Genomic DNA, 20438 nt, shown 5'->3' with positions numbered 1-20438 from the left:
GGAATAAATGTGGGCATGTCCAAATGTCCTTCTCACCTGAAATAGTATTTTGAATTCAATCTTACAGAAAATATTCCATCTGTATCTTTTATTCATATTACTAACATGAATGCCATGGCAAAACCAGGAACAAGTCTCCCTGGGGAACTTTTGAGTTATTTAAAGTGTGAATTCTATATGATAAAAAAGATATGACCATTAAAATGTTCTCAGCAAACAATCTTACCTCAACGTTTCAAAAGAATTATCCAAAAACTTGATGAACTAGCTGAGGGATTTAACAAACACTATTCATGTCCATTATTTTTGCATAAACCCCACCCCTGCTGCAGTGAAATACAGTTTAACAAAAAGTAAATATAACAAAAAAACACAACAAATGTGTTAAGGAGGGAGCATGTCAGATATTTGAGTGAATGTGCACACATTTCAACTAAATACTGTACTGATTCATCTTCAGCATTCCATCTTTGGAAATCAGCGTGTAACATCTTGGCAACTCTATACTTTAGGTATGTATCAGACTATGAGGAGGGTGTCAGTTCTCCACTCTCTCTGCAGATGACCCTACAGATGTGGTTTTGAACTACTCTAGCTCTGTCATTTCAAAATGCTTTTTTCTACTGAACCAATTATTTTGTAGATTTTGATGTGTTATACACATCAAAATCCTGTTTTTGGGGAGGATTTGTCTATTGTTTGCCTCTGAGATATCTTTCTGAATATACAGCCTAAGAGAATTAGTAAAACAACATTCAGCTTCATGACAGCCGTGAGAAAAATGCTGGCGTCCATGATATATCTGTTTAGCATAATATTTTCAAAGATGCTGAAACTATTAATTGATTGGCCTTGATCAGTCATTCCCTAACAAGGAATGTAGCATCAGCACAGGGAGCTCAAAGAGGCAAAACCTTCCTCATGAATAAACATGTAGGCCAATCTCAGCTCCGAGCACTGACAACTACATCCAGTCACATGAATATTCATCACATGGCTTAAATGCAAATTACCCTGCTGTGACTCCAGATTTTCAATCCCCAGTGTGATCCGTGTGCACATTCCAACAGATAAGAAGGTTAAGCTCTGCTCTGCAAGCTGTTGGATATTAAATATAGTGAGAAAAACAAAGTCCTTATTTAGAGCAAATTTAAGAGGAAATAAAGGAGTAGATGATGATGCCACAAAGCTGGTGTGTGATTGAGAAGATCAGGAGCAGATCTGTCGACATGCATGGTGCTTCTGGATTGGCTGCATTGCAAACGCCAGCCAATAGAATGCCAGATACCATTGTGCCTAGGTATTTCAGCTTCTTAAGCTGCATTATCTTTCTAGTATTTTAGATCTGCTCTAAGAAAGAAAAAAAATCCATGAATACACAAGTTTTCTGTGAATGATTTAGAATTCCATTCTACGGAAAATTCTATATTTCCAGAAATACTGAACCATAAATAAGCTGGGAGTCCACCAGCCTGGTAAAAACCAGCCCTTTGTTCAGAGGGTCTGACCTCAGATACTGAAAATCGATTGCTTGCTGGAGGTGTGAACTCTGTTGAAGTTTGAACCAAACTGACTTAATTTTCCCAATCAGAAATGTTTGGCTGTGATGTATGTTACGTGCCAGCTCAACCATGTGGTAGAACTCAACAACATCTTTTCAAGAAATAAAACATTCCTCTTGCTTCAACTTTAATTCCTCAGTACTTGGAAGCGTGGCCAACACAGACTGAATGGCTTTGTTCACTTCCTCTGCTGCTATTGCCAAACCTTGTGTATGAAATATTTTTTTACATTTCATACATCAGACTTGTATTGCGCTTTTCAAGAATTTCAAAATACTTTACAATCCAATCAGTCATTTCCATTCATGTGGAATTCACACCAGACATCAATTCTAAAAGCGCAGAAAATCTGAATCGAGTGGAATTGTGTAGAAAGGCATTGGCCAGGCTGGGGGTCCACTGCAGGGTTTCCACCAGTGAATTATAAGTGTGGCGGCCCGCCATCCTTTACTAGCCCCCCCAGCCTGGCCAAGCGCAGCTTTATTTTTTGTTATTAGAAAAATTAATAATGCAACAAAAAACAAGACAATTTTGTTTTTATTTTTTTACGTTAAAGCCGGATTGTAAGCATCTCTGTTGGCTCTGAGCGTTTCACTGGTGGAGCAAATTTATTCCTAAAAGATACGTTTATACTGTAGTTTATGCATTTAAAGTTGGGAGAGAGGACCATTCACACAGCTGGTGAATCTGCACGTTTCCTCGCGCACTGCCGCTGCTTGATCTCAGCACAGATCGCGCACATCTCCTTTCACTCAAACTGGATACAGGCTGACTTATATGGATATTTACATCAACCCCATGTGAGGAATTATGTTTCTTTAGAGAACTCTATATCACTGTAAGAGTTTAAAACCCACTGCACTAGTTCTTTTTGCGCAGCTCAGTGTAAACCATGCTTTGTCTACTTAGGTAGCCAAAGTTAATGCGCGCAAAATCTGACAAACCCGTCCCTTAAAGAATCACAACAGTTTCTGTGTATTTAAAAACTTGACAGACACGAAATGGAAGAGCTACTAAAGCCACATTAGCAGCATTAACTTAAATCTCCCGTTGTGCATCTTTGTGCTCAGTTCAGCGGTTTCAACTCTTCATGCAGGGCCGGTCCAAGGCTATATGAGGCCAGAATTTGAGTTAGGGGCCCCTCTTGCTCCTAAAATCATCAGCATCTCTAACAGCTTCTGTGTAAGATTTAGTGAAATCTGGGAGAGGGGGAGTAGTTTAACTGGCCAATCTAAAAAGCAATAAATTATAATTGAAGTTTACTCCTTTATATTTGTGAACAAACAAATCTCAAACTCAAAGATTAAACTCATAGCATCAGAGTGTAGCTATGGTAACAAAACAATCTAACTATGAATATTGTTCTTTGAACGCCTTAAAATCTTAAATTTAACGTTAAACAATTTAAAACATTTTAATTTATGTATGCTGAAGCCATTAAATCAAATTTAGCAGCATTGATAATCTCAATAAATAAATGTTACATTTATATATCTGTGGTCTGTGTTAAAATATTAGCATTTATGGGGCCTGTTTGTTATTACAAAATAGTCAGCCCCGCCCAATCCTCACAACTCCTCTGGGCTGACTACTGTCCAGTGCTCTGCCTAACAGGTCCGGAATATCTCTTAAGACCTGGGTCTTACCCTAAATGAGGCCTATGAGAGATAATCTTTTTAAACTGGTGGCGAGAGAGGCTCGTCTAGCTCTAACTACCTCAGATCCAGAAGTTACGACCCTCTACAGATAAGAAACAATCAGCTGAGTAGCCCTCACAGCTGCATAGCTCCAATAACCACTTCTGTTAACGGTAGCCCTCTCTCTAAAATAACGTGTGCTTGGTAACGGCTAGATTAGATTTAGTGACTTAGATTTAAGTCCCAGGGTATTTATTTTTATACTCACTAAAGGAAAGTCCGAAGCCACCACATTACTAGAATCATGTACACTAATTTTACTTTAATTAGAAAAACTAAAATAATTAATGACTCAATTAATTTCAATGTCCACCAACTTCTACAGAATTTAAAAAAGTATGTTTATTAAGCAAGCTTTAGCAGGGACGAGTGACATACAGATTAATTATCAGTGATTACAATACTACAGTAGAATGATAGAAATCAACATAAATGGACCACCCTATCCTAACTTCTCTCTCTGACCTGTGTCACTAATTAACTGAGTGAGGCTTTTGGGGAGCAGTTCAACTCATACCTAGATGACAGTTGATCTTGGCAACAGAAATCTTCAATTCCTTGGTTAGAACCCTTGTCCTTGTGTGGTAAAATCCTCTTTAAAATAGAAACAAAGCAGAACTGGTCATTATCCTTCGAACGCCCAATTCTTTATCCCTCCGGGACCTTTGTCTTTTCTCCGAGTCTGTTGCAGTGGATTTGAGATCGTTGGGTTGAGGCAGAGTTGACGGTAGAATCAGGAGCCAGGGCTGGGGGCTGAAGGATCTTGTCCCTTCTTGGCGGCGCGAAGTCTCAACTTCCCCGTGGCTCCAGGGTGCGGTCCTCTGCTGATCTTGTATCTGCGTCCTCTGTTGACTCGTCTTCTGCGCCGCAGACTAAGAACAGTTTGTTCCTCTTTCTGCCATCTTTTATACTATCTCGACCCATGGTTGTGTATGGGGAGATGGTGTACTTGACTTCTTGAACGTTCGATGAGACAATGGAAAGTCCCAACTTTCCCCAACCGTCAGCTCTTGCATAACTTGCAGCGTTAAACATTATATGACCTTCCTCTTTTCTGCTGGCCGTCTGGTTATCTTTCTGGTTATCTTTCGTAATCTTATTTCCTTGAACCTCCCCTGCTCCCCCGCTCTGCTCAGCTTGCCTATTGCAACACAGCCTGAGAACAGGACCTCACCCATCACTTTAACTCCATCTTTTTAAATCATCACATTTCTGTAATTCATTATAAATTATTAACACAATCATCTTGTCATTTACATCCACCATAACTTTGAGTATGTTTTTAAATCAACACATTTCTATAATCCATTATTAATTAACAACCATAATCATCATATTTTTGTAACCATTACAGAGCAAGATACAAAAATACATTTCAGAAAATCATTCAGTATTTGAATATGCACATGCCCACTCAGGGACGCCATGTTTGTTATTACGCAATAGTCAGCCCCTTACGGGTAGGTCGCACGCCTGCATGTCCAAGGGCCTCATGCACGCTCCGTACAACCTCATCCACGTACTCTTTTGGGACCTCCCATTTTCTTCCCAAATGGTCAAGTCTTCTTTAAGGGCTTGAGCACAGTAGTAACTATCCGTTACTAACCTGGCACTCTTGATTTTTCTTTTCACTAGCTCTAGTAGTCCTTCCAGTACTGCTGTTACCTCTCCGGCTTGGGCACTGCCGGGGGCCTTTCCCTTTTGTCGGTACCTTTCTTTTCTGTCCTGTTTCAGGATGAACCCCCAGTACGCCATCTGGTTGGACCCTTTTCTTGATCCATCCATGTAGAGTGTCCACTCCAGGTGTCCTGTTTTCTCAGGTGTTTCTTGCAGTCGTTTCTTGTTGGTGGGTTACACGGGCCCAGTTTCAAGCTCTGGGTCCAGCAGGATATCTTCACATCTTCCCCACCGTGTATTTGTCGCTTTGGTGCTTTCGACAGTCCCTTTCCTTAGGTACTTGTGGACTTGGCTTTGCGTGACGACTTTGACCTGTTGCCCCTGTGCCAAGTCTTTCAGCACACTCCAGTACCGCACTAGCACCGCTAGCTCTTTTTCCTCCTGCGTTTATTTCTTTTCGACAGAGGTCAGGGTGTAACTCCACAGGGTAACTAGGCCTCCGTTTTCATTGCTCACTTTGATCATGGCGTCGTCATTTTCGCAGCTGATCTCTGCTACCAGTCTTTTCGACAAGCTCCTTGGTTCCAGTCTTACAGCCGCTTGAATCGCCTTTCTCAACTCTTCCAGGTGCTGTTGATTAGCTGCTGTCCAAACCCAGGGTCTTTTTCCTTCTTTCTTCTGTCTTTGTAGTATTGCTGTTCCAGGTCAAATCCTTTTACTGCTACATCCATTTGGGCGACAGTGGTGCTTTTTACTGGCATCTTCACAAACGCCATCTCACCCCTTCGTCCTTTTGTCACTTCACGTAGCACTTTCACATATCTCGCTGGGGAAACGGTTTACTTAAGTGTGTGCCAGAGGGGTTCCAACCGACTTCCCTTGTCGAGCCGTCCTCTGGCCCTCTTGACTTGGGAGTCTTCATCATCCATGTCTTCTAACACCAACCGCTCATAGTTACTCTGCGCGGATTCCGATCCAATCATCGGGTCTGCTGTCACACTAGTCAGCCATAGCTTCTTGGCCCCTTCGTGGTTAGTGGTGGACAACACTGTTGGCCAGACGTCCTCCAAATATTCCTCATTGTTTTCATCCGCGCCTTTGCTCCTAATTACGAGCCTAAGGTTCTTGAGCTCCGCGTAAGCATCCTGGCTGGCGCCAGAGGCAGTTGGCGGAGCTGACACGTCTTGGGGAGTCCCAGTACTCCTTCGTCCTATCTCTGGCTCTTCTTCGTCCGCAGATACCTCGTCTAGCTTCTGCTGAGTCTCCTGAGAGTACTTAAAAGCGGCCTTCTTCAGTCGTCGCAGCATCACATCATGCATAATCCCAATATAGGTTGATCTGAAGTTGGAGGTCAGGGGCTGATATGCCATCAGTGTAGAGCGGGAAGGCGTCATCAGGATGTTAGCCCACTCACAGATGGTTGCCTCGACCCTGAGGGTGACCCGGTCTTCTAGTCGGCTGACCCATTCTGCTGGAATCTGGTACTCCGTCTGGCCGACTTGTGGTACATACACACGCCGTCCGTCTTTAGCTTGAACCGGACCCCAGGTCACGTCTTTTGCCATCCTTTCGGAGGGTCTTTTGATGTCAAAGGTCTCCACTTCTTTCTTGGTTCCCTGTCGTTGTCCGGCTTGGAGTGGTTTGTACTCTGCTGGAGGCTGCTTCGGGTCAGAGAAGGCGCTCCCATGGTCACTCTCTTCTTCCTCCTTCGCAGGGCGTTTGTCTTCTGATTGCTCTTCTCCTTCCTCTGAGTCGCTGATGTCGTCGTACTGCGGCAGTCGAAGAGTTTCTCCCCGGGGGGAGTTCAGCGGCTGAATCTTGGTTAGCCTCATCAGCTCGCCTTCTTTGTCTGCCTGTTGTTTCTTCTTTAGCTTGTCCGAGTTGGATTTTCTCTGTTCGTTGTCGCTTTGTTCAACTGTGAACTCTTTGACGTATTTTGCTGCTTGGGACTCTGGCCCGGTCGGCGATGCCCTCAACTTTATTTTGATGAGCTCCACGACCTTGGCTTTGCCGGTCTGGGTGGTGTTGGAGGATTCGCTCTAGTGGATTATCAAGGGGTATTTCTTGGTTTCTTGAGGTGGATGGCTGATGCGGCATTGTTCCTCTATTTCAGCTGCCATTCGCACACCTCGTTCAGTACGGAGCCGGTGCAGTCGGGGGTCAACCACCACTACTACCTCCCTGAACACGAAGAGATGACTGTTGGTCTTGGTTATAGTCACTACTCCGTTTTCTGCAACCGACCTGGCGGTGTCCCCTGGCAGATCCGTTGACCTTAGTCTGAAGCCCTGGGGGCCTGATGGAGCCACTGACTTAATTTGGATTAAACAGAAGTGCAAATAATTGATATTCATTTTAATTATATTTTGTTTTTAAGACTAGCTGTGGATTTAGATAGCATTTCACTGGCGATGTTTTCCCTTTTCCCTTATGTAAAAATTTTATATTTTTACATTTCCTGTAAACTTATGTTTTAATACAAAAACATGGTGGACCGCCTCAGCACCTCGACTACCGGGCTTAGCAAGTTTTCTGGGGGAAACCCTGCAGGGTAATTCCTCTTAACACTATTCTTCTGGTGCTATATGTGTCCACTGTGCCACCTACTGATGGTATGAAACAACAAGTATAGGGATGTTGTAAATGATTATTTTAGTAAGCTTTGCTCTCATGCAATGAGACTTACATGGAAGTTAGGGATGTGTTCTCTGTCCAGAGGTTTGGTGACGGACAGCTGGCCTGAGATTGGGTTGATGATGAAGATGCCAGTTGGAGGTTGGTCAGCACCAGGACCTGTCACACTGTAGCGCAGCATCCGGTTCTTATCCCGATCTGAACGAATCTACAGAACAGGAAACAGGAAAGGGAGCAAAAATAAGACCAGCTGAGGTTTTAAAGGCTTTACGGTCTAAAATAGTTTCTTAAGCCAAAACAAAACCATCCATGCCGCTTTAAAAGTTGTTCATTGATATAAATAAGTTAGTTTTCAAAAGGTATCTTAGATCCTAAGGTCTGAGGCAGAATCAAGTGGGCAGCCCCTCAGATCCATCTTGATCAATAGCAGATTGATTCCCTGATTCGCTGGTGTGTATCAAGTACTAAAATCCAGGAACTGCCAAACAGTGGCTGAAAAAAAAAGTAGCTGAAGCTCAATGGTTCTTCCATCCTTGTATGAAACACTGAACAATGAGCAACTGGTGGTTGGTGAGCAGGTCCAGCTGCCCTAAGGCCAGTGGTGATGCAGCATCTGGCAGCTGATTGGTTAGCCTCATCGGTAAGCAGCATTAGCGTCAGTGTGGGACAAGAACTAATGAAGAAAGAATCACACTCATCTCCTGCTCATAATTTATTGCCATTTACCCTGTCTGGGTCCCTTTTTGGAGTTTTTGATTTGTATTTTTGCAAAATTCCACTAATGTTATTTGTTTAGTGAGTTTTTCTTTTTCTTTCATATCATATTCATATCCCTTTTAAACTACTACATATAGCAATCTGTGTGTCTCCTACATTTTATGTTTCATTGAAGTTCAGTTTGTCCTCTTTCCAATTATTGTTTCATCTCAGTGTTAAAACCTTTTTTAAAAATTTCATGGAGTTATTCCACAAGGTGAGTATTTTTACCATATTGTAAATCTACCAATTTAGATGTATGGGACACAAAACTAAAGTTAATTTTTGACTTTGCAGAATAAAGTTATTTGTATATATGGAATGGGGGAAATCCACTTTCATTTTTTCTTAACAATAGAGAATTCAGAAATGTGTGAATATTTGTTAGGGTGAGGATTGATAGTACTGGCATGAATTTTGCTTTCATACCGTTGCTCTAGTCATCTTTCTCCAGGCAATTATTAATCACCTCAATACTAAAAACTTTAATTTAAAATGACTTTTTCTTCCCTTTGTTTAGCTGCTGACAGTCCATGAACAGATTTTTGACCTGGTGGCTGGCAAAGCAGATGACAACGCAAAGGTCAAAAAGACACAAAAAGCCGCTGTAAGCTTTACTGAGAAAAAACCCAAAACTATTTTTTTCCTATATTTATATTTATGCTTATACTTCATCACAATCTTAATGTTCCTTGCTTTGTTTAAAGTATTTTGTATTTAAGTTACTGGTGCTCACATATAAACAGTAGAAAATGAGAAAATTTCAAATTGTAACAATTTTTCAAGGCAATCAAATAGCTATGTTAACAGCTGTTAGCCATTTTTGGTGTGGACTATTATACTAAATGATTGAAAGTTAAAGAAACAAGTCATACTGGCAGTGTAACAGACAGAGGTCTGAGTAGTGTGAGGAAGAACCAGGCACAGCCACACAAAGTTTTGCTGCTCATCCTGTAAATGTATTTTCTTTCAGAATGTGGCACCATCCATCCATTCATCCATTTTCTAACACCCTTGTCCCTAGTGGGGTCAGCAGGGGTGTTGATGCCCATCTCCAGCTAACTTTCTGGGCGAAAGGCAGGGTACACCCTGGACAGGTCGTCAGTCTGTCGCAGAATTGTGGCACCACTTAGGTGAAAATAAACAGGCTGTTAGACAGTACATGATTTATTCCCAAGGGGCATTGTTACAACATAGAAAAATCCATTTAACAAAAATGGATTTTGTTAAATCCATTTAACAAAATGGATTTTGTTAAATGGATTTACATTTAACAAATGTAAATTTGTTAAAATTTACATTTGTTAATGTAAATTAACAAATGTAATTTACATTTGTTAATGTAACAAATGTAAATTTGTTACATTTGTTACAAATAATATAACATTGTAATGTTATATTACAATGTTATATAACATTGTAATATAACATATAACAATGTTATATTGTTATATATAACAATATAACATTTATATTGTTATATAAATGTTATATAACATTTATATAACATATAAATGTTATATGTCTTGGTGTGTGTTTCATACATGTGTGTGGGCGTGGGTGTGAGGGTGTGTCTTACCCTGACTAGATCCTCTGGGAATTGCCCTCTTGAGTTCTCAGGAACGTTGATAGGTGGAATGACCCAGTCCCTCTTTACCCGCCTCATGGTGCCATCGCCACCAACAACCACGCTATGCCATGGAAACAGGACCTCTGGAACTGGCTGAGTCAGTGCTGTATCACCAGGCTTTACCTGCAGACAGTCAGCAAGGAAGAGTACACTCTTAGCATCACGAGTGTGCACATAAACACCAAGTGCAGACTCAGAAAAACATGCTGATTTTTGACCTCATTTCCAAGGCCTGGTTAACTGATCTTATTACAGTCTTAATAAATGAGCAAATGATCATGTGCCACTTGCAGCTAGCAGCTCTCTATGAACAGCCTGCGACTATAATGAGACCTGAACTTACAGATCAAAATATGTTGACTCAGTTAAATCTAGTTAAGGAGATACAAACATAGAAGGAGATAGAAACATAGAAAGATAGAAACATATTGGGTTTTTTTTGTAAGAGTAACATTACATTGTTACATTGAAATGGGCTATGACAATAAAGCATCACTTTATAATAAAGTGGTATTTACTGTTGGCCTATTCCCTGTCCTGCTGAGTTTGTGCTGAAGGAGAAAAAGTACATATTCACCGTTCGCACTGAGATGCTGAAAGCAGCCCCAAAACAGTGATAGTTAGGACCACTTTAGTTTGTGGTGCAACAGGAATAAGGTGTTATGAGGTACCCAAAAACAGCAACTCTGCTGCCTTAAATACTATCATTAAAATGGTTTCCAATCAGATGTAAGCAATGTGCTGATCCATTGGTTGCTGCCTCCAAATATGGCTCTAGCAGGCTACCTGTGTGATCTGATGTTCTGTCTGCCATAAACACAGGTCTGATGTCACTCAAATGCCCTGAAGCCTGCTGGCCTGACAGACAGATCTACAAAAGTCTGGGTGTCTAAGTGTAATCTGCCTTCGTTTACACCTAAAGACCTCCCACTGACATGAGTTTACTAACCTCAAGCAGCTATCATCATGAAAACAAGGAAAATCCCCCTGTAAACAGCTCCGCCAACTCTGTCATCTAATTTAAAATGACTGATAAACAGCAATCTTGGATACTTTGAAGATAGGATTTTATTTTTCAGCACCTGGGACAGCACCACCCTTAGTGCCATCAGAGTACTGGTATGTTGTTTCATTTCTGGGCTGAACTAAATATCAGAGATAGATTTTCGTCTTTCATTTTCAAGGTAGCACTGTTGACTTGCAGCAAGAAGGTCCTGAGTTCGAGTATCGGCCCAGGGTCTTTCTGCATGGAGTTTGCATGTTCTCCCTGTGCATGCGTGGGTTCTTTCCTGGTACTCCAGCTTCCTCCCACAGTCCAAAAACATGACTGTTAGGTTAATTAGTCTCTCTTAATTCTCCTTAGGTGTGAGTGCATACGTGGTTGTTTGTCCTGTCTCTGTGATGGACTGGTGACCTGTTCAGGTTAAATTCCACCTTTCACCCACTGACCACTGGAGATGGGCACCAGATTTTCTTACATTAGTGTTTGCTCAGTGTCTATCTACAGGCTGCTTGATGGATTTCTCACAATGCATTTTAATATATACTGTAATCTATGTGTCAGGTAGTAGTTACCAACGTTTGGGAGTTCCAAACCTTCTAGAGCTTCAACCTTTGGTAAATTTTTTTATACATATTTGATTCACAGGAGCTATCGGAGATTTAAAAAATTGTAGTGTTTTTAAATTCTTAAAATACCTCTGCATTTTATTCTCGCTTCCAGTATTCTATTTAATTTTATTGTAGCTTTAGTTTTCTTATTTCGCTTAGCAAGTTTCGTCTTGAGATGTAACGTAAGCAGTTTCTAAAGTGTTTATTGGCTATTCCATTTTGAGTTCAGTTGCTTTTGGGGTTTTCTCCTTATATAATGAATTATTTTACTGTGCATTGCAACATTTGCTGTTTCCCATAGGTTGCTCGGAGAGGTTGATCATTTAATAAAAATATCAATTCTTCTCTCAAAGAATTTGGTAAATTCTTCACCTCTGAGTCATGTTGTGTTGAATCTCAAGTATAACAGGTGGAGTGATTGCCCTGAAGGCTTCCGCTGGATCCGAAGCCAACCTTCTTTTCCTGCCTGTAAGCTTTGGAGCTGACAATCATCATTTGGCAAATGGTTATTAATTTCAGTTCCTGATCCTCACAGCTGCGTCTGATGAAGTCTGAAACATGATCCAGATATCTGCTGACATCTTCTTCCTCTGTGCTGAGTCTCACCAACTGACACAAGCGATACAAGTGCTGTTTAAAACCTTATGGTAGCCAGTTGTCTCTGGGCTGTGTTTAGAGGAACAGTCAATTGCTGCCTTGTCTGAATGCAAACAGAGGGTCTTATTATCACTGGTGTACATGAAACAAACTAACAGATGGCAGCTTGACTGGCTTTCTCTCAGCAGTTAACACTTGGCCAGTCACAGACGCCTGCTGGGCTGGAAAAGATCTGATTTGATGTGTGGTTGTGGATGTCGACGCATATAGATGGAAGATGCACTTGTTTCACATGATGACATTCTCACACGGTGACTGAGGTAAGCACAGACCCTGACAGCTTGTTTGTGTTTGCTAACCAGACAAGGACTTTAAAATTTCACAAAAACTTATAAAATATATTAGTGACACCTTGAATTTGATGTTAAATGCCTAGTTCACTAGATAATATCAGTAATCTGGATGATTTTATAAAATGGTTGAATACACCAATTATAAGAACAGAATTTTATTCATGTTCCAGTGGCATGTTCGAGTCTTCCTGCATTCTTCCTAAAATATATTAATCACACATATTAAACTGCTTCATTACTCTTTGCATATTTAGTGACATTTACAAAGCATGTAGGCGAAAAGCTGGTTGTGTCTTTCAAAGATTTAATTTGATAAGTACGTCCTGGAAGCACTGAGGTCCAATCACATGACAGGAGTTTGATTAAAAAGGATGAAGTGAAAGAGGCTTAAAATCATTAATGAATAAAAACACCGTCCTGCTTCTGAGAGGAACAAAGCTGCAGAAGGCCTGGCTCTGGTGGCATTTAACCAAATTTAATAAGACAACATGTTGTCATGTTCCGAGTTTTTCTGTGTATTTATTTATTGTTTTCTGTGTCCTTGAGTCTCTTCGTTGTCCTGTCCTCCCCTTGATTGTTCCCAGGTGTGTCTCGTTTCTGTGATTACCCTCCCGTGTATTTAATGCCACCTGTGTCTCTGCGTCTCTGTCGGGTCCTAGTCATTGTTTCGTCTGCTGTCCATTCGTAAACCCTGTTGCTACCAGTGCTGAGGCTTTGTCTTCCGCTCTGCTGTGCTGCCAGGATTGTGGATTGTGCTTCCCTCATTAAAACCATAATTTCTCACTTCAACCTGGGTCTACAGCGTTTGCCTCACCATCTTCACCACACTGTTTCGTGACACATGTAACATTAGAGGATCGAATGACTTTTATACATCAGCAAACAAAACCAGTAGCCGAGGTGTTTATAAAAACACAAACCTAGTAAAGAAACCAAAAACTCAAAACAATAAAGAAAATATTAATCTTGATTTAATTTTTAGAAGCTTATATAGGTTCGCAGAGATGCAATACTCCTGTACAGTTGGAAGTAATTGCTTACATAAACTGAATAAAAAAATAAAAGCTGAATAAGATTTTTACTGTTTGACAGTAAATCAGACTCTGCTGTGACTCCTCGGTTTAAATTCAACTGTAAAAGCTGAATATTATCAAAACTTTTAGAACAAGTAGTTCCCACCTCCAGTTCTGCATGAGGGCAACGGGAAGGAAACTTTGGGACCTGCTGCTATTCTAGTCCAAAGTAGAGCATCAATCTGAGAGCCGTTTGAGTGGGAGTGCATAAAAAAACTTTCAGGCCTCCCTACCCCCCAGAATCTAATCACATTCAAGGAATTCAATACTCTGTGTGAAGTATGTGTGCAACACATTCACACAACACAACACATTGTTAGTGGACGGACAGTGCTGGACTTATTCTTCAACTGTGCAGAAAATCCTGGGTTTGAATCCTTTAAACCTTTTTTTAATGTTCCGTGTCCTATACTTGGAAATCATCAGTCTGAATAGTTTGCACCTAGTTTTAGAGTAAAAGGGAGCTGTGTGGAAGACATCTGCTGTGTTTGGTTGCATGCCCCCGGTGTTTGGCTCTGCTGTACAGCAGTTACAAGCCTGAGCAGCCTGCATTCCTCAGCAAACACCTGTACTGCCAAGTTAGGAACACCTTGTTGGTACCAGGCTGGACACATTTTTCCCTCAGAGCTGCCTTAATTCTGTAGATTTACCACAGTGTCTGACAACAATCCTAGGGTAGTGTTTAAACATTGTTCAGTGGGCCGGGAAAATATCCCGCACAAATCACACCACCACCAGCAGCCTGCTGAACCTGTCACATGAACTAATTAGAACTGGTGATATAATTTGATGTCTATTATTTCAACATCGAAATGTTGCAGCTGAAATTTCACTTTTGGTGATCCTGTGTGTACCTTTTGCCTCTTGTTCCTGTTTTCAGGAGATAGGAGATTGAGGGGGTGAAATTGTATCAAACTGTACCACTACAATAAATTTTAAAATTCAACTGCGTCATGTGAGGATTGTTCAATGGAAAGAGGGCAGTAAGAAGAGAGTTTTAGGTAAAATAATGCCAAACTAAGCAAACTGCACAAAAATGTACAAATTCAAATAGAAACACAAAGGTGGAACCTCAGATGGTTATCTGAGGTTCCATTTTGTGGAACCTCAGATAACTAGACTATCTAGATCTATCTGTCTAGATAGTCTAGAACTATCTAGACAATTCATCAACAAAAAAAGTTGATTTGAAGGTGAGTTTCATTGAAAATACCCGGTCTCAATGACGCATTTAGAGCAGGAGGCTAGAAATCCGATGTTGATGCCAAAACTTATGTTGGGTTTTTTGGATACTACAGTATCAGTATTGGTGGCTTGTAAATAGTGATGTCATAGTGGTGAATTACATAAAACCCTTGGGAAGTGTGTGTTGTTGTGGTACCTGTTGTGGTGCAGTATTGATCTCAAGATGAACTCTGGTGTGCCAAATTCTGTTGGACTGAAGGTCTTGAGCATAGATCATGACCTGAGCCTTTTCCTCCACTCCCAGGCTCAGTGGTTGTAGGGTGTAGACTACACCTTCCTGACTCACAGTGAAGGCAGAGGTATCTGCAGCCTTCAGTTGGACATTTCCCTCATCGCAGTTTCTGAATGTCACTGTGGAAAAGCAGAAACTATTATTCAGATGAATAAATAGATTGTACTTTTTATATAAATATGAAGATGATTCCATGCAAGTATCTCGTCAATCAGACATCAATGCTTCACACAGGTAATTCTTCATACAACATAACAGTGTTGTACAGCATTTAGATGTCTGAAGAGTCACTCTGCTCTGGAAAAATCAGAGTGTACTTCATTGTTTTTTTGGAACAAAGTGTTTTGTTTCTCTGTATTTATCTACTTACCAAACACAAAGCTAGAAAGAAGATTTTGACATTAGAAAAGGGCAACATATTAATTTCACTACCATCACCCACGTAAAAACATGAAGATTTTGTTGACACTCAGCTTCAGGAAAACTGTTGGACCTCCTGAGCATGTTTTTTTTTTTTGGCGCTAGTGGCTCATATTTTTTCGACAGTAGGCAGACAGGAAAGAGGGTGAGGAGAGGGGGGAAGACATGCGGCAAAGGTCGTCGGGACCGGGAGTCGAACCCGCGACGTCCGCGTCGAGGACTAAGGCCTCCAAATGTGGGGCGTGCTAACCCCCTGCGCCACCACAGCATGCCCCGATCATGAGCATGTTACCAAGTGAGTTCATTCAGCTTTTCATAGATTAGTTGGGTAACACAGATGGACAAAATAAAAACTTTTGTGATCTCAAGGCAAATTCAAATCTTCAGACTGTCTGTAATCCAGCTGCTTATTTGTCATAAAGCAGAAGAAAAAATGTGAAAAAGGGATTTTATTCAACTCTGGCAACAAGCAAAGCCTCTTTCACAGAACACTTGCTTTACATAGTCCCAAAGTAAAGTACTGCTCTGAGACGTCAGCGAATGTTCAGAAATTATCAGTCAAGCCGCTTACATCTTGCAGACACTAAACTTTCACAAATCAAGCCAGCATCATTAAACTACATTTAGTTCTGTCTGCTCTGTCTTCTCAAGCCTCCAGTCGATTGTGGCAGATGGCCACTTGTACTGAACCAGGTTCTAAGTCTGCCGGAGGGCTCTTCCTGTTAAAGGGGAGTTTTTCCTCTCCACTGCTAAGTATCAGGGATTGCTGTAAAGTTAATGGCACAACGCAATTTATTGTCGATAGATGCTTGTCCAGGAGGAGTGAATGATGCAAGCCAATGACTCAATGCAATCTACAGAGTTTCCTTAGATAGAAACTTTTTAAACTACTGATAACACTTTATTTGACGGGGTGAGCAGACTGACATGACACTGTCATTAACATGACATAACACCTGTCATGAACATGAAGGAATCTTTATGAATGTCTATGACTGTTGTCATTAAGTGTCATTCAGTAAATAATGACACTTTTAATGCAAAGTTGCATTAAAATAGCCAACTTTGCATTATTTTGTAAATAATGACACTTTAATATAAAGTTGACATTTTAATGGAATTTCAATTTGACACTATTTGTCAATTAAGGCCAAAGTTGTGTCTCACTCAAAGATATACCAGCAGCAGATTGCAGCAATCCCCTTGCGCTGTATATGCAAAAACGTTCCATGGAAAAGCCCCATTTTGACCTGTCATCTCACAGGTGTTACAGCTCTGTGACAATTTTCTGAAGTAGATCTGAGGCACAACAGAGGTGGGTCGACTTCGACCTCCACATATTGGTGTAAAGTGCTTCAAGACGTAAAGAATTGTATTGTTTATCCATTGAGATTGTGATTGGAAAGAAGCTAAAAAGGTTATCTGAATCCCAGCTATTTTGTGAAAGAAACTTAAGTTCTTGATGTTTGCTTTAACATAGCAGATCTGAAACATACCTGGACCTGGAGTAGTGTGGTCTTGGTATGATTACTTCAACAGTAAGTTTGTATGCAGGATTTGGTTTGTATTCTATTTCTGAGAAATCTCTGTTAGTATTTCAGCTAACTAAGAATGAGATGTTCAGAGGAAGATAGAAAATGATTCTGATACGATCCTTCCTTACATAGTGGTGTTTCCTTCAGGGATCCGCTTTTGTTACATAACAGGCAAGTTGTCTAGCTTAAAGTTGCATATTTTGTACTCAGGGAAAACATTCTAAGGTTATCCAATAAAGTCCCTCATGTAGGTCAGTATATGCTTAGTACCAATTCTGTTTTCGACTAAAAGTACAAAATGTTGCTTCAAAAAAACTCCTGCAAACTTGGTTTTATTTTACAATATTGTCTTCTCGTCTATTAGCTATAGCAAAGAGATGGATGTTTTGATGGTGGTGCAACTAAACAACCTCCCTTGAACTGAACAGTCTCTAACAGATTGCTGTAAATGTTCATACATTATCCATGTTCACACACACTTACACTGCTTCACCATGTTAGAAAGCTGTCTGGTTTAACAACCCCTCCACCCAAGACATACAGGGAACTGGAGCAGAACTAAATGTGTGGAGCTTTAAGATGTTGCTGGGCAGCAGCAGTTTGAGTGCCAGGGTTAGCCCTGCCCCAACACAGAAGCTTTGGAATCACAAGCTTCACTCCATGCTACACTCACTTGAATATCTATGTTACAACAATTGAAAATCTATGCACAAATTATTTAGTAAAATGGTAAATGGTCTGTACTTGATTAACATTTTATCATGTCAGAGGACTCCAAGAACTTTTCACTACAATCAGTCATTCACACACTGATGATGGGAAGCTACAAACAGAAGTGAGAAGGCCATCTGACCACTAAGCAAAGCAGGTGACTTGTTTTGCTCAAGGACACAGCGGCAAAGTGACTTACACAGATGGAATTGAAGTTTGAAAAAAGCAACCCACTGCTTACAGGACAAATCCCTACTTCCTCGATCTGCCAATATAGCCATGAGATCAATGAAGAATAGCTTAGTTTTATTAGAAATATTTGGTTTTAATAAGAATATTTGACTAATAATTGAGCAGTACATATTTTATCACATAACCTAACCCCAAACGTACAATAACAGATTTTTCGCATTTATAGGTGATTGTTCTCCATTGGTTCTAATTTAATAGAAAAGGATCTAGTTACCTTGAAACATGACTTTTCAGGTTATAAATGCAGAAGAGCAGGAACCCGCAAAAAAGATCTATCCATTTTGTCTCTGTATAGGCTTAGTGAAGTTGGCAAAATGTCTGCAGTTACTTTTAAATTTATGAAATATAAACTTTAAAATTATTCCTTTCTCTTTAATCAAATATTATACAAAATTTGAGGTATCTAAACCGAGCAGAATTACTTTTAATATGTCATAAATTTATAATCAGACATTAGACATCAGACATGGGTTAACAAATTTATAGAAGACCTTAGATTTGATCAGGCATGGATTTGCAAAACAACTGGTTAAGGCTTAACTAGATATGCAACTTTAAGCTAGACAGCTTGCCTGTTATGTAACTAGATATCTCCATGCTGACCAAAACCTTTCATGTTTACACAAATAGAACTACAGCTGCAGACTGGAGGACAAATGGGTCAATTGTCATGGCCTGATGGGTAGAAGGGTGACCCCTCCAACCAGACTCTGCCTCAAACTATACTTTTTTTTCAAAATAGGTCATATGTGTGAACAAAAGTGTAGAAGTCTATTAATATTTAGGATTAATATTGAAGTTACATAAAACATTTTGTCTTATGTAACTTCTGACTTAGAGTTTATTATATTGCTTTGGTAACATTTAAAATACTGAGTGCTACAGGCAGAGAGAGGAAGACCTACAGATCTGGGTCAGTCTTTGAAATACAGAAACCTGGCAAAGATATTTCAAATCGCAGGTACATCCCACCCAGAGGTTGCACAAGACTTCTTTGTTGTCTGTCTGTTTAGCTGACAGGGTCAAAAAATTCCATCGTACTCTATATTTACTCATCAATTTTTTAAATGATAATGTTGGCACATTCAATTGCATTTAATTTTCATTAGGTTAAATCCACATCATGTCATCACACATCAAGTGAATGAATATATTTATTCTTTTCTCTGCAGTGACAAGTTTTGAAATCAAGGAACATTTCTCAAAGTGAAGTGATCAGAAGTCGCCAAGACTCTGTGAACGAAGAGCTAGCTGATCCCTTTTCCACTGACTCCACTCTGCTCCACTCTGACCCTCTGACTATCTGTCCCTACAGATTGCTTTTCACACCTGTACACTCCCTCTCTTTGGTAGCTGCGTGATGTGTGCCAGGAAGTATTTGTATCATCATGGAGGGAGGCGGGACGTTGGAGGCATTTATTTATGGGCTTCAAAGAACAGGGGACAGAGAACTGACCTCTGACCATGCGTCTCCTCCCCACAGCATAGTCTTGAGAATACTGAGTACAAGTATAGAAACGTCCAGCAGTAAAGCTGATAGTGACTTCTTTGTAATAGTCAACATTTAGGATTCATAGGGTAGCTGCAAATTTCCATCCATCCATCCATCCATTTTCAGTTCAACCTTGTCCCTAATGGGGTGGGGAGGGTTGCTGGTGCCTATCTCCAGCTACGTTCCGGGCGAGAGGCGGGGTACACCCTGGACAGGTCGCCAGTCTGTCGCAGGGCAACACAGAGACATACAGGACAAACAACCATTCACACACACTCACCCCTAGGGAGAATTTAGATAGACCAATTAACCTAACAGTCATGTTTTTGGACTGTGGGAGGAAGCCGGAGTACCCGGAGAGAACCCACGCATGCACAGGGAGAACATGCAAACTCCATGCAGAAAGACCCCGGGCCGGGAATCGAACCCAGGACCTTCTTGCTGCAAGGCAACAGCGCTACCAACTGCGCCACTGTGCAGCCTCAGCTGCAAATTTCAGCAAGTCAAATTTAAGATCTTTTTAGGTCTTTTTGATGTCATTTGGAATTACATTTAAGACCAAAAAACTATAAATATAGGTGATGGTTGGGGGATTTCATAGTATTGCATATTTATTAAGGGATATGTCTTGTAGGATTCCATTTTAGTTGGATTTATTTGTACAAACAGACCTGGCAGAGTTTTGGAGACTTATTGTCCGAAAAAAGCAACCTCTGTACCCTACTTCAGCTTTGGATGAAAAAAAAAGTCGAGTAATTTTTGTTCATGCCTAAAAATGTTCAACTTAAAAATACAAAAATATCCAACAGGTTTTCCTTTGTGGATTCAAAATTTTTTCACAATTTGTTTTCAATATTTTGGTGAACAATTGAGACATCACAGAAATATCACAGGCTTGCATATTAATATCTTCTGCCATTCACATTTAAGACAAAAATTGAGCCTGATGTTCACATCCAAAATATCAAATCTTAGCTAATGATGGACCATTTTTCTTTTCTTAAGGATAACATACTGTCAT

General features: G+C 40.5%; 1 protein-coding gene across 1 annotated transcript in view; it reads right to left on the bottom strand.

Moving 5' to 3' along the window:
- Positions 1-15717, bottom strand: part of LOC116716539 (cadherin-4-like) — a 34113-nt gene extending 18396 nt beyond the window's left edge. The window contains exons 1-4 of the mRNA XM_032557361.1: positions 15690-15717; positions 14912-15143; positions 9846-10019; positions 7563-7718 (exon numbers count right to left, since the gene is read on the bottom strand). Coding sequence (XP_032413252.1) covers positions 7563-7718; positions 9846-10019; positions 14912-15143; positions 15690-15697 — 570 coding nt within the window. The 5' untranslated portion in view covers positions 15698-15717. The remainder of the gene's footprint in view (positions 1-7562; positions 7719-9845; positions 10020-14911; positions 15144-15689) is intronic.
- Positions 15718-20438: the final 4721 nt, after the last annotated feature.

This window comes from Xiphophorus hellerii, unplaced genomic scaffold (assembly GCF_003331165.1).
Source record: "Xiphophorus hellerii strain 12219 unplaced genomic scaffold, Xiphophorus_hellerii-4.1 PGA_scaffold_64__1_contigs__length_250000, whole genome shotgun sequence".
NCBI classification, from domain to species: Eukaryota; Metazoa; Chordata; class Actinopteri; order Cyprinodontiformes; family Poeciliidae; genus Xiphophorus; species Xiphophorus hellerii.
This window is presented reverse-complemented; position numbering and strand designations above follow the sequence as displayed.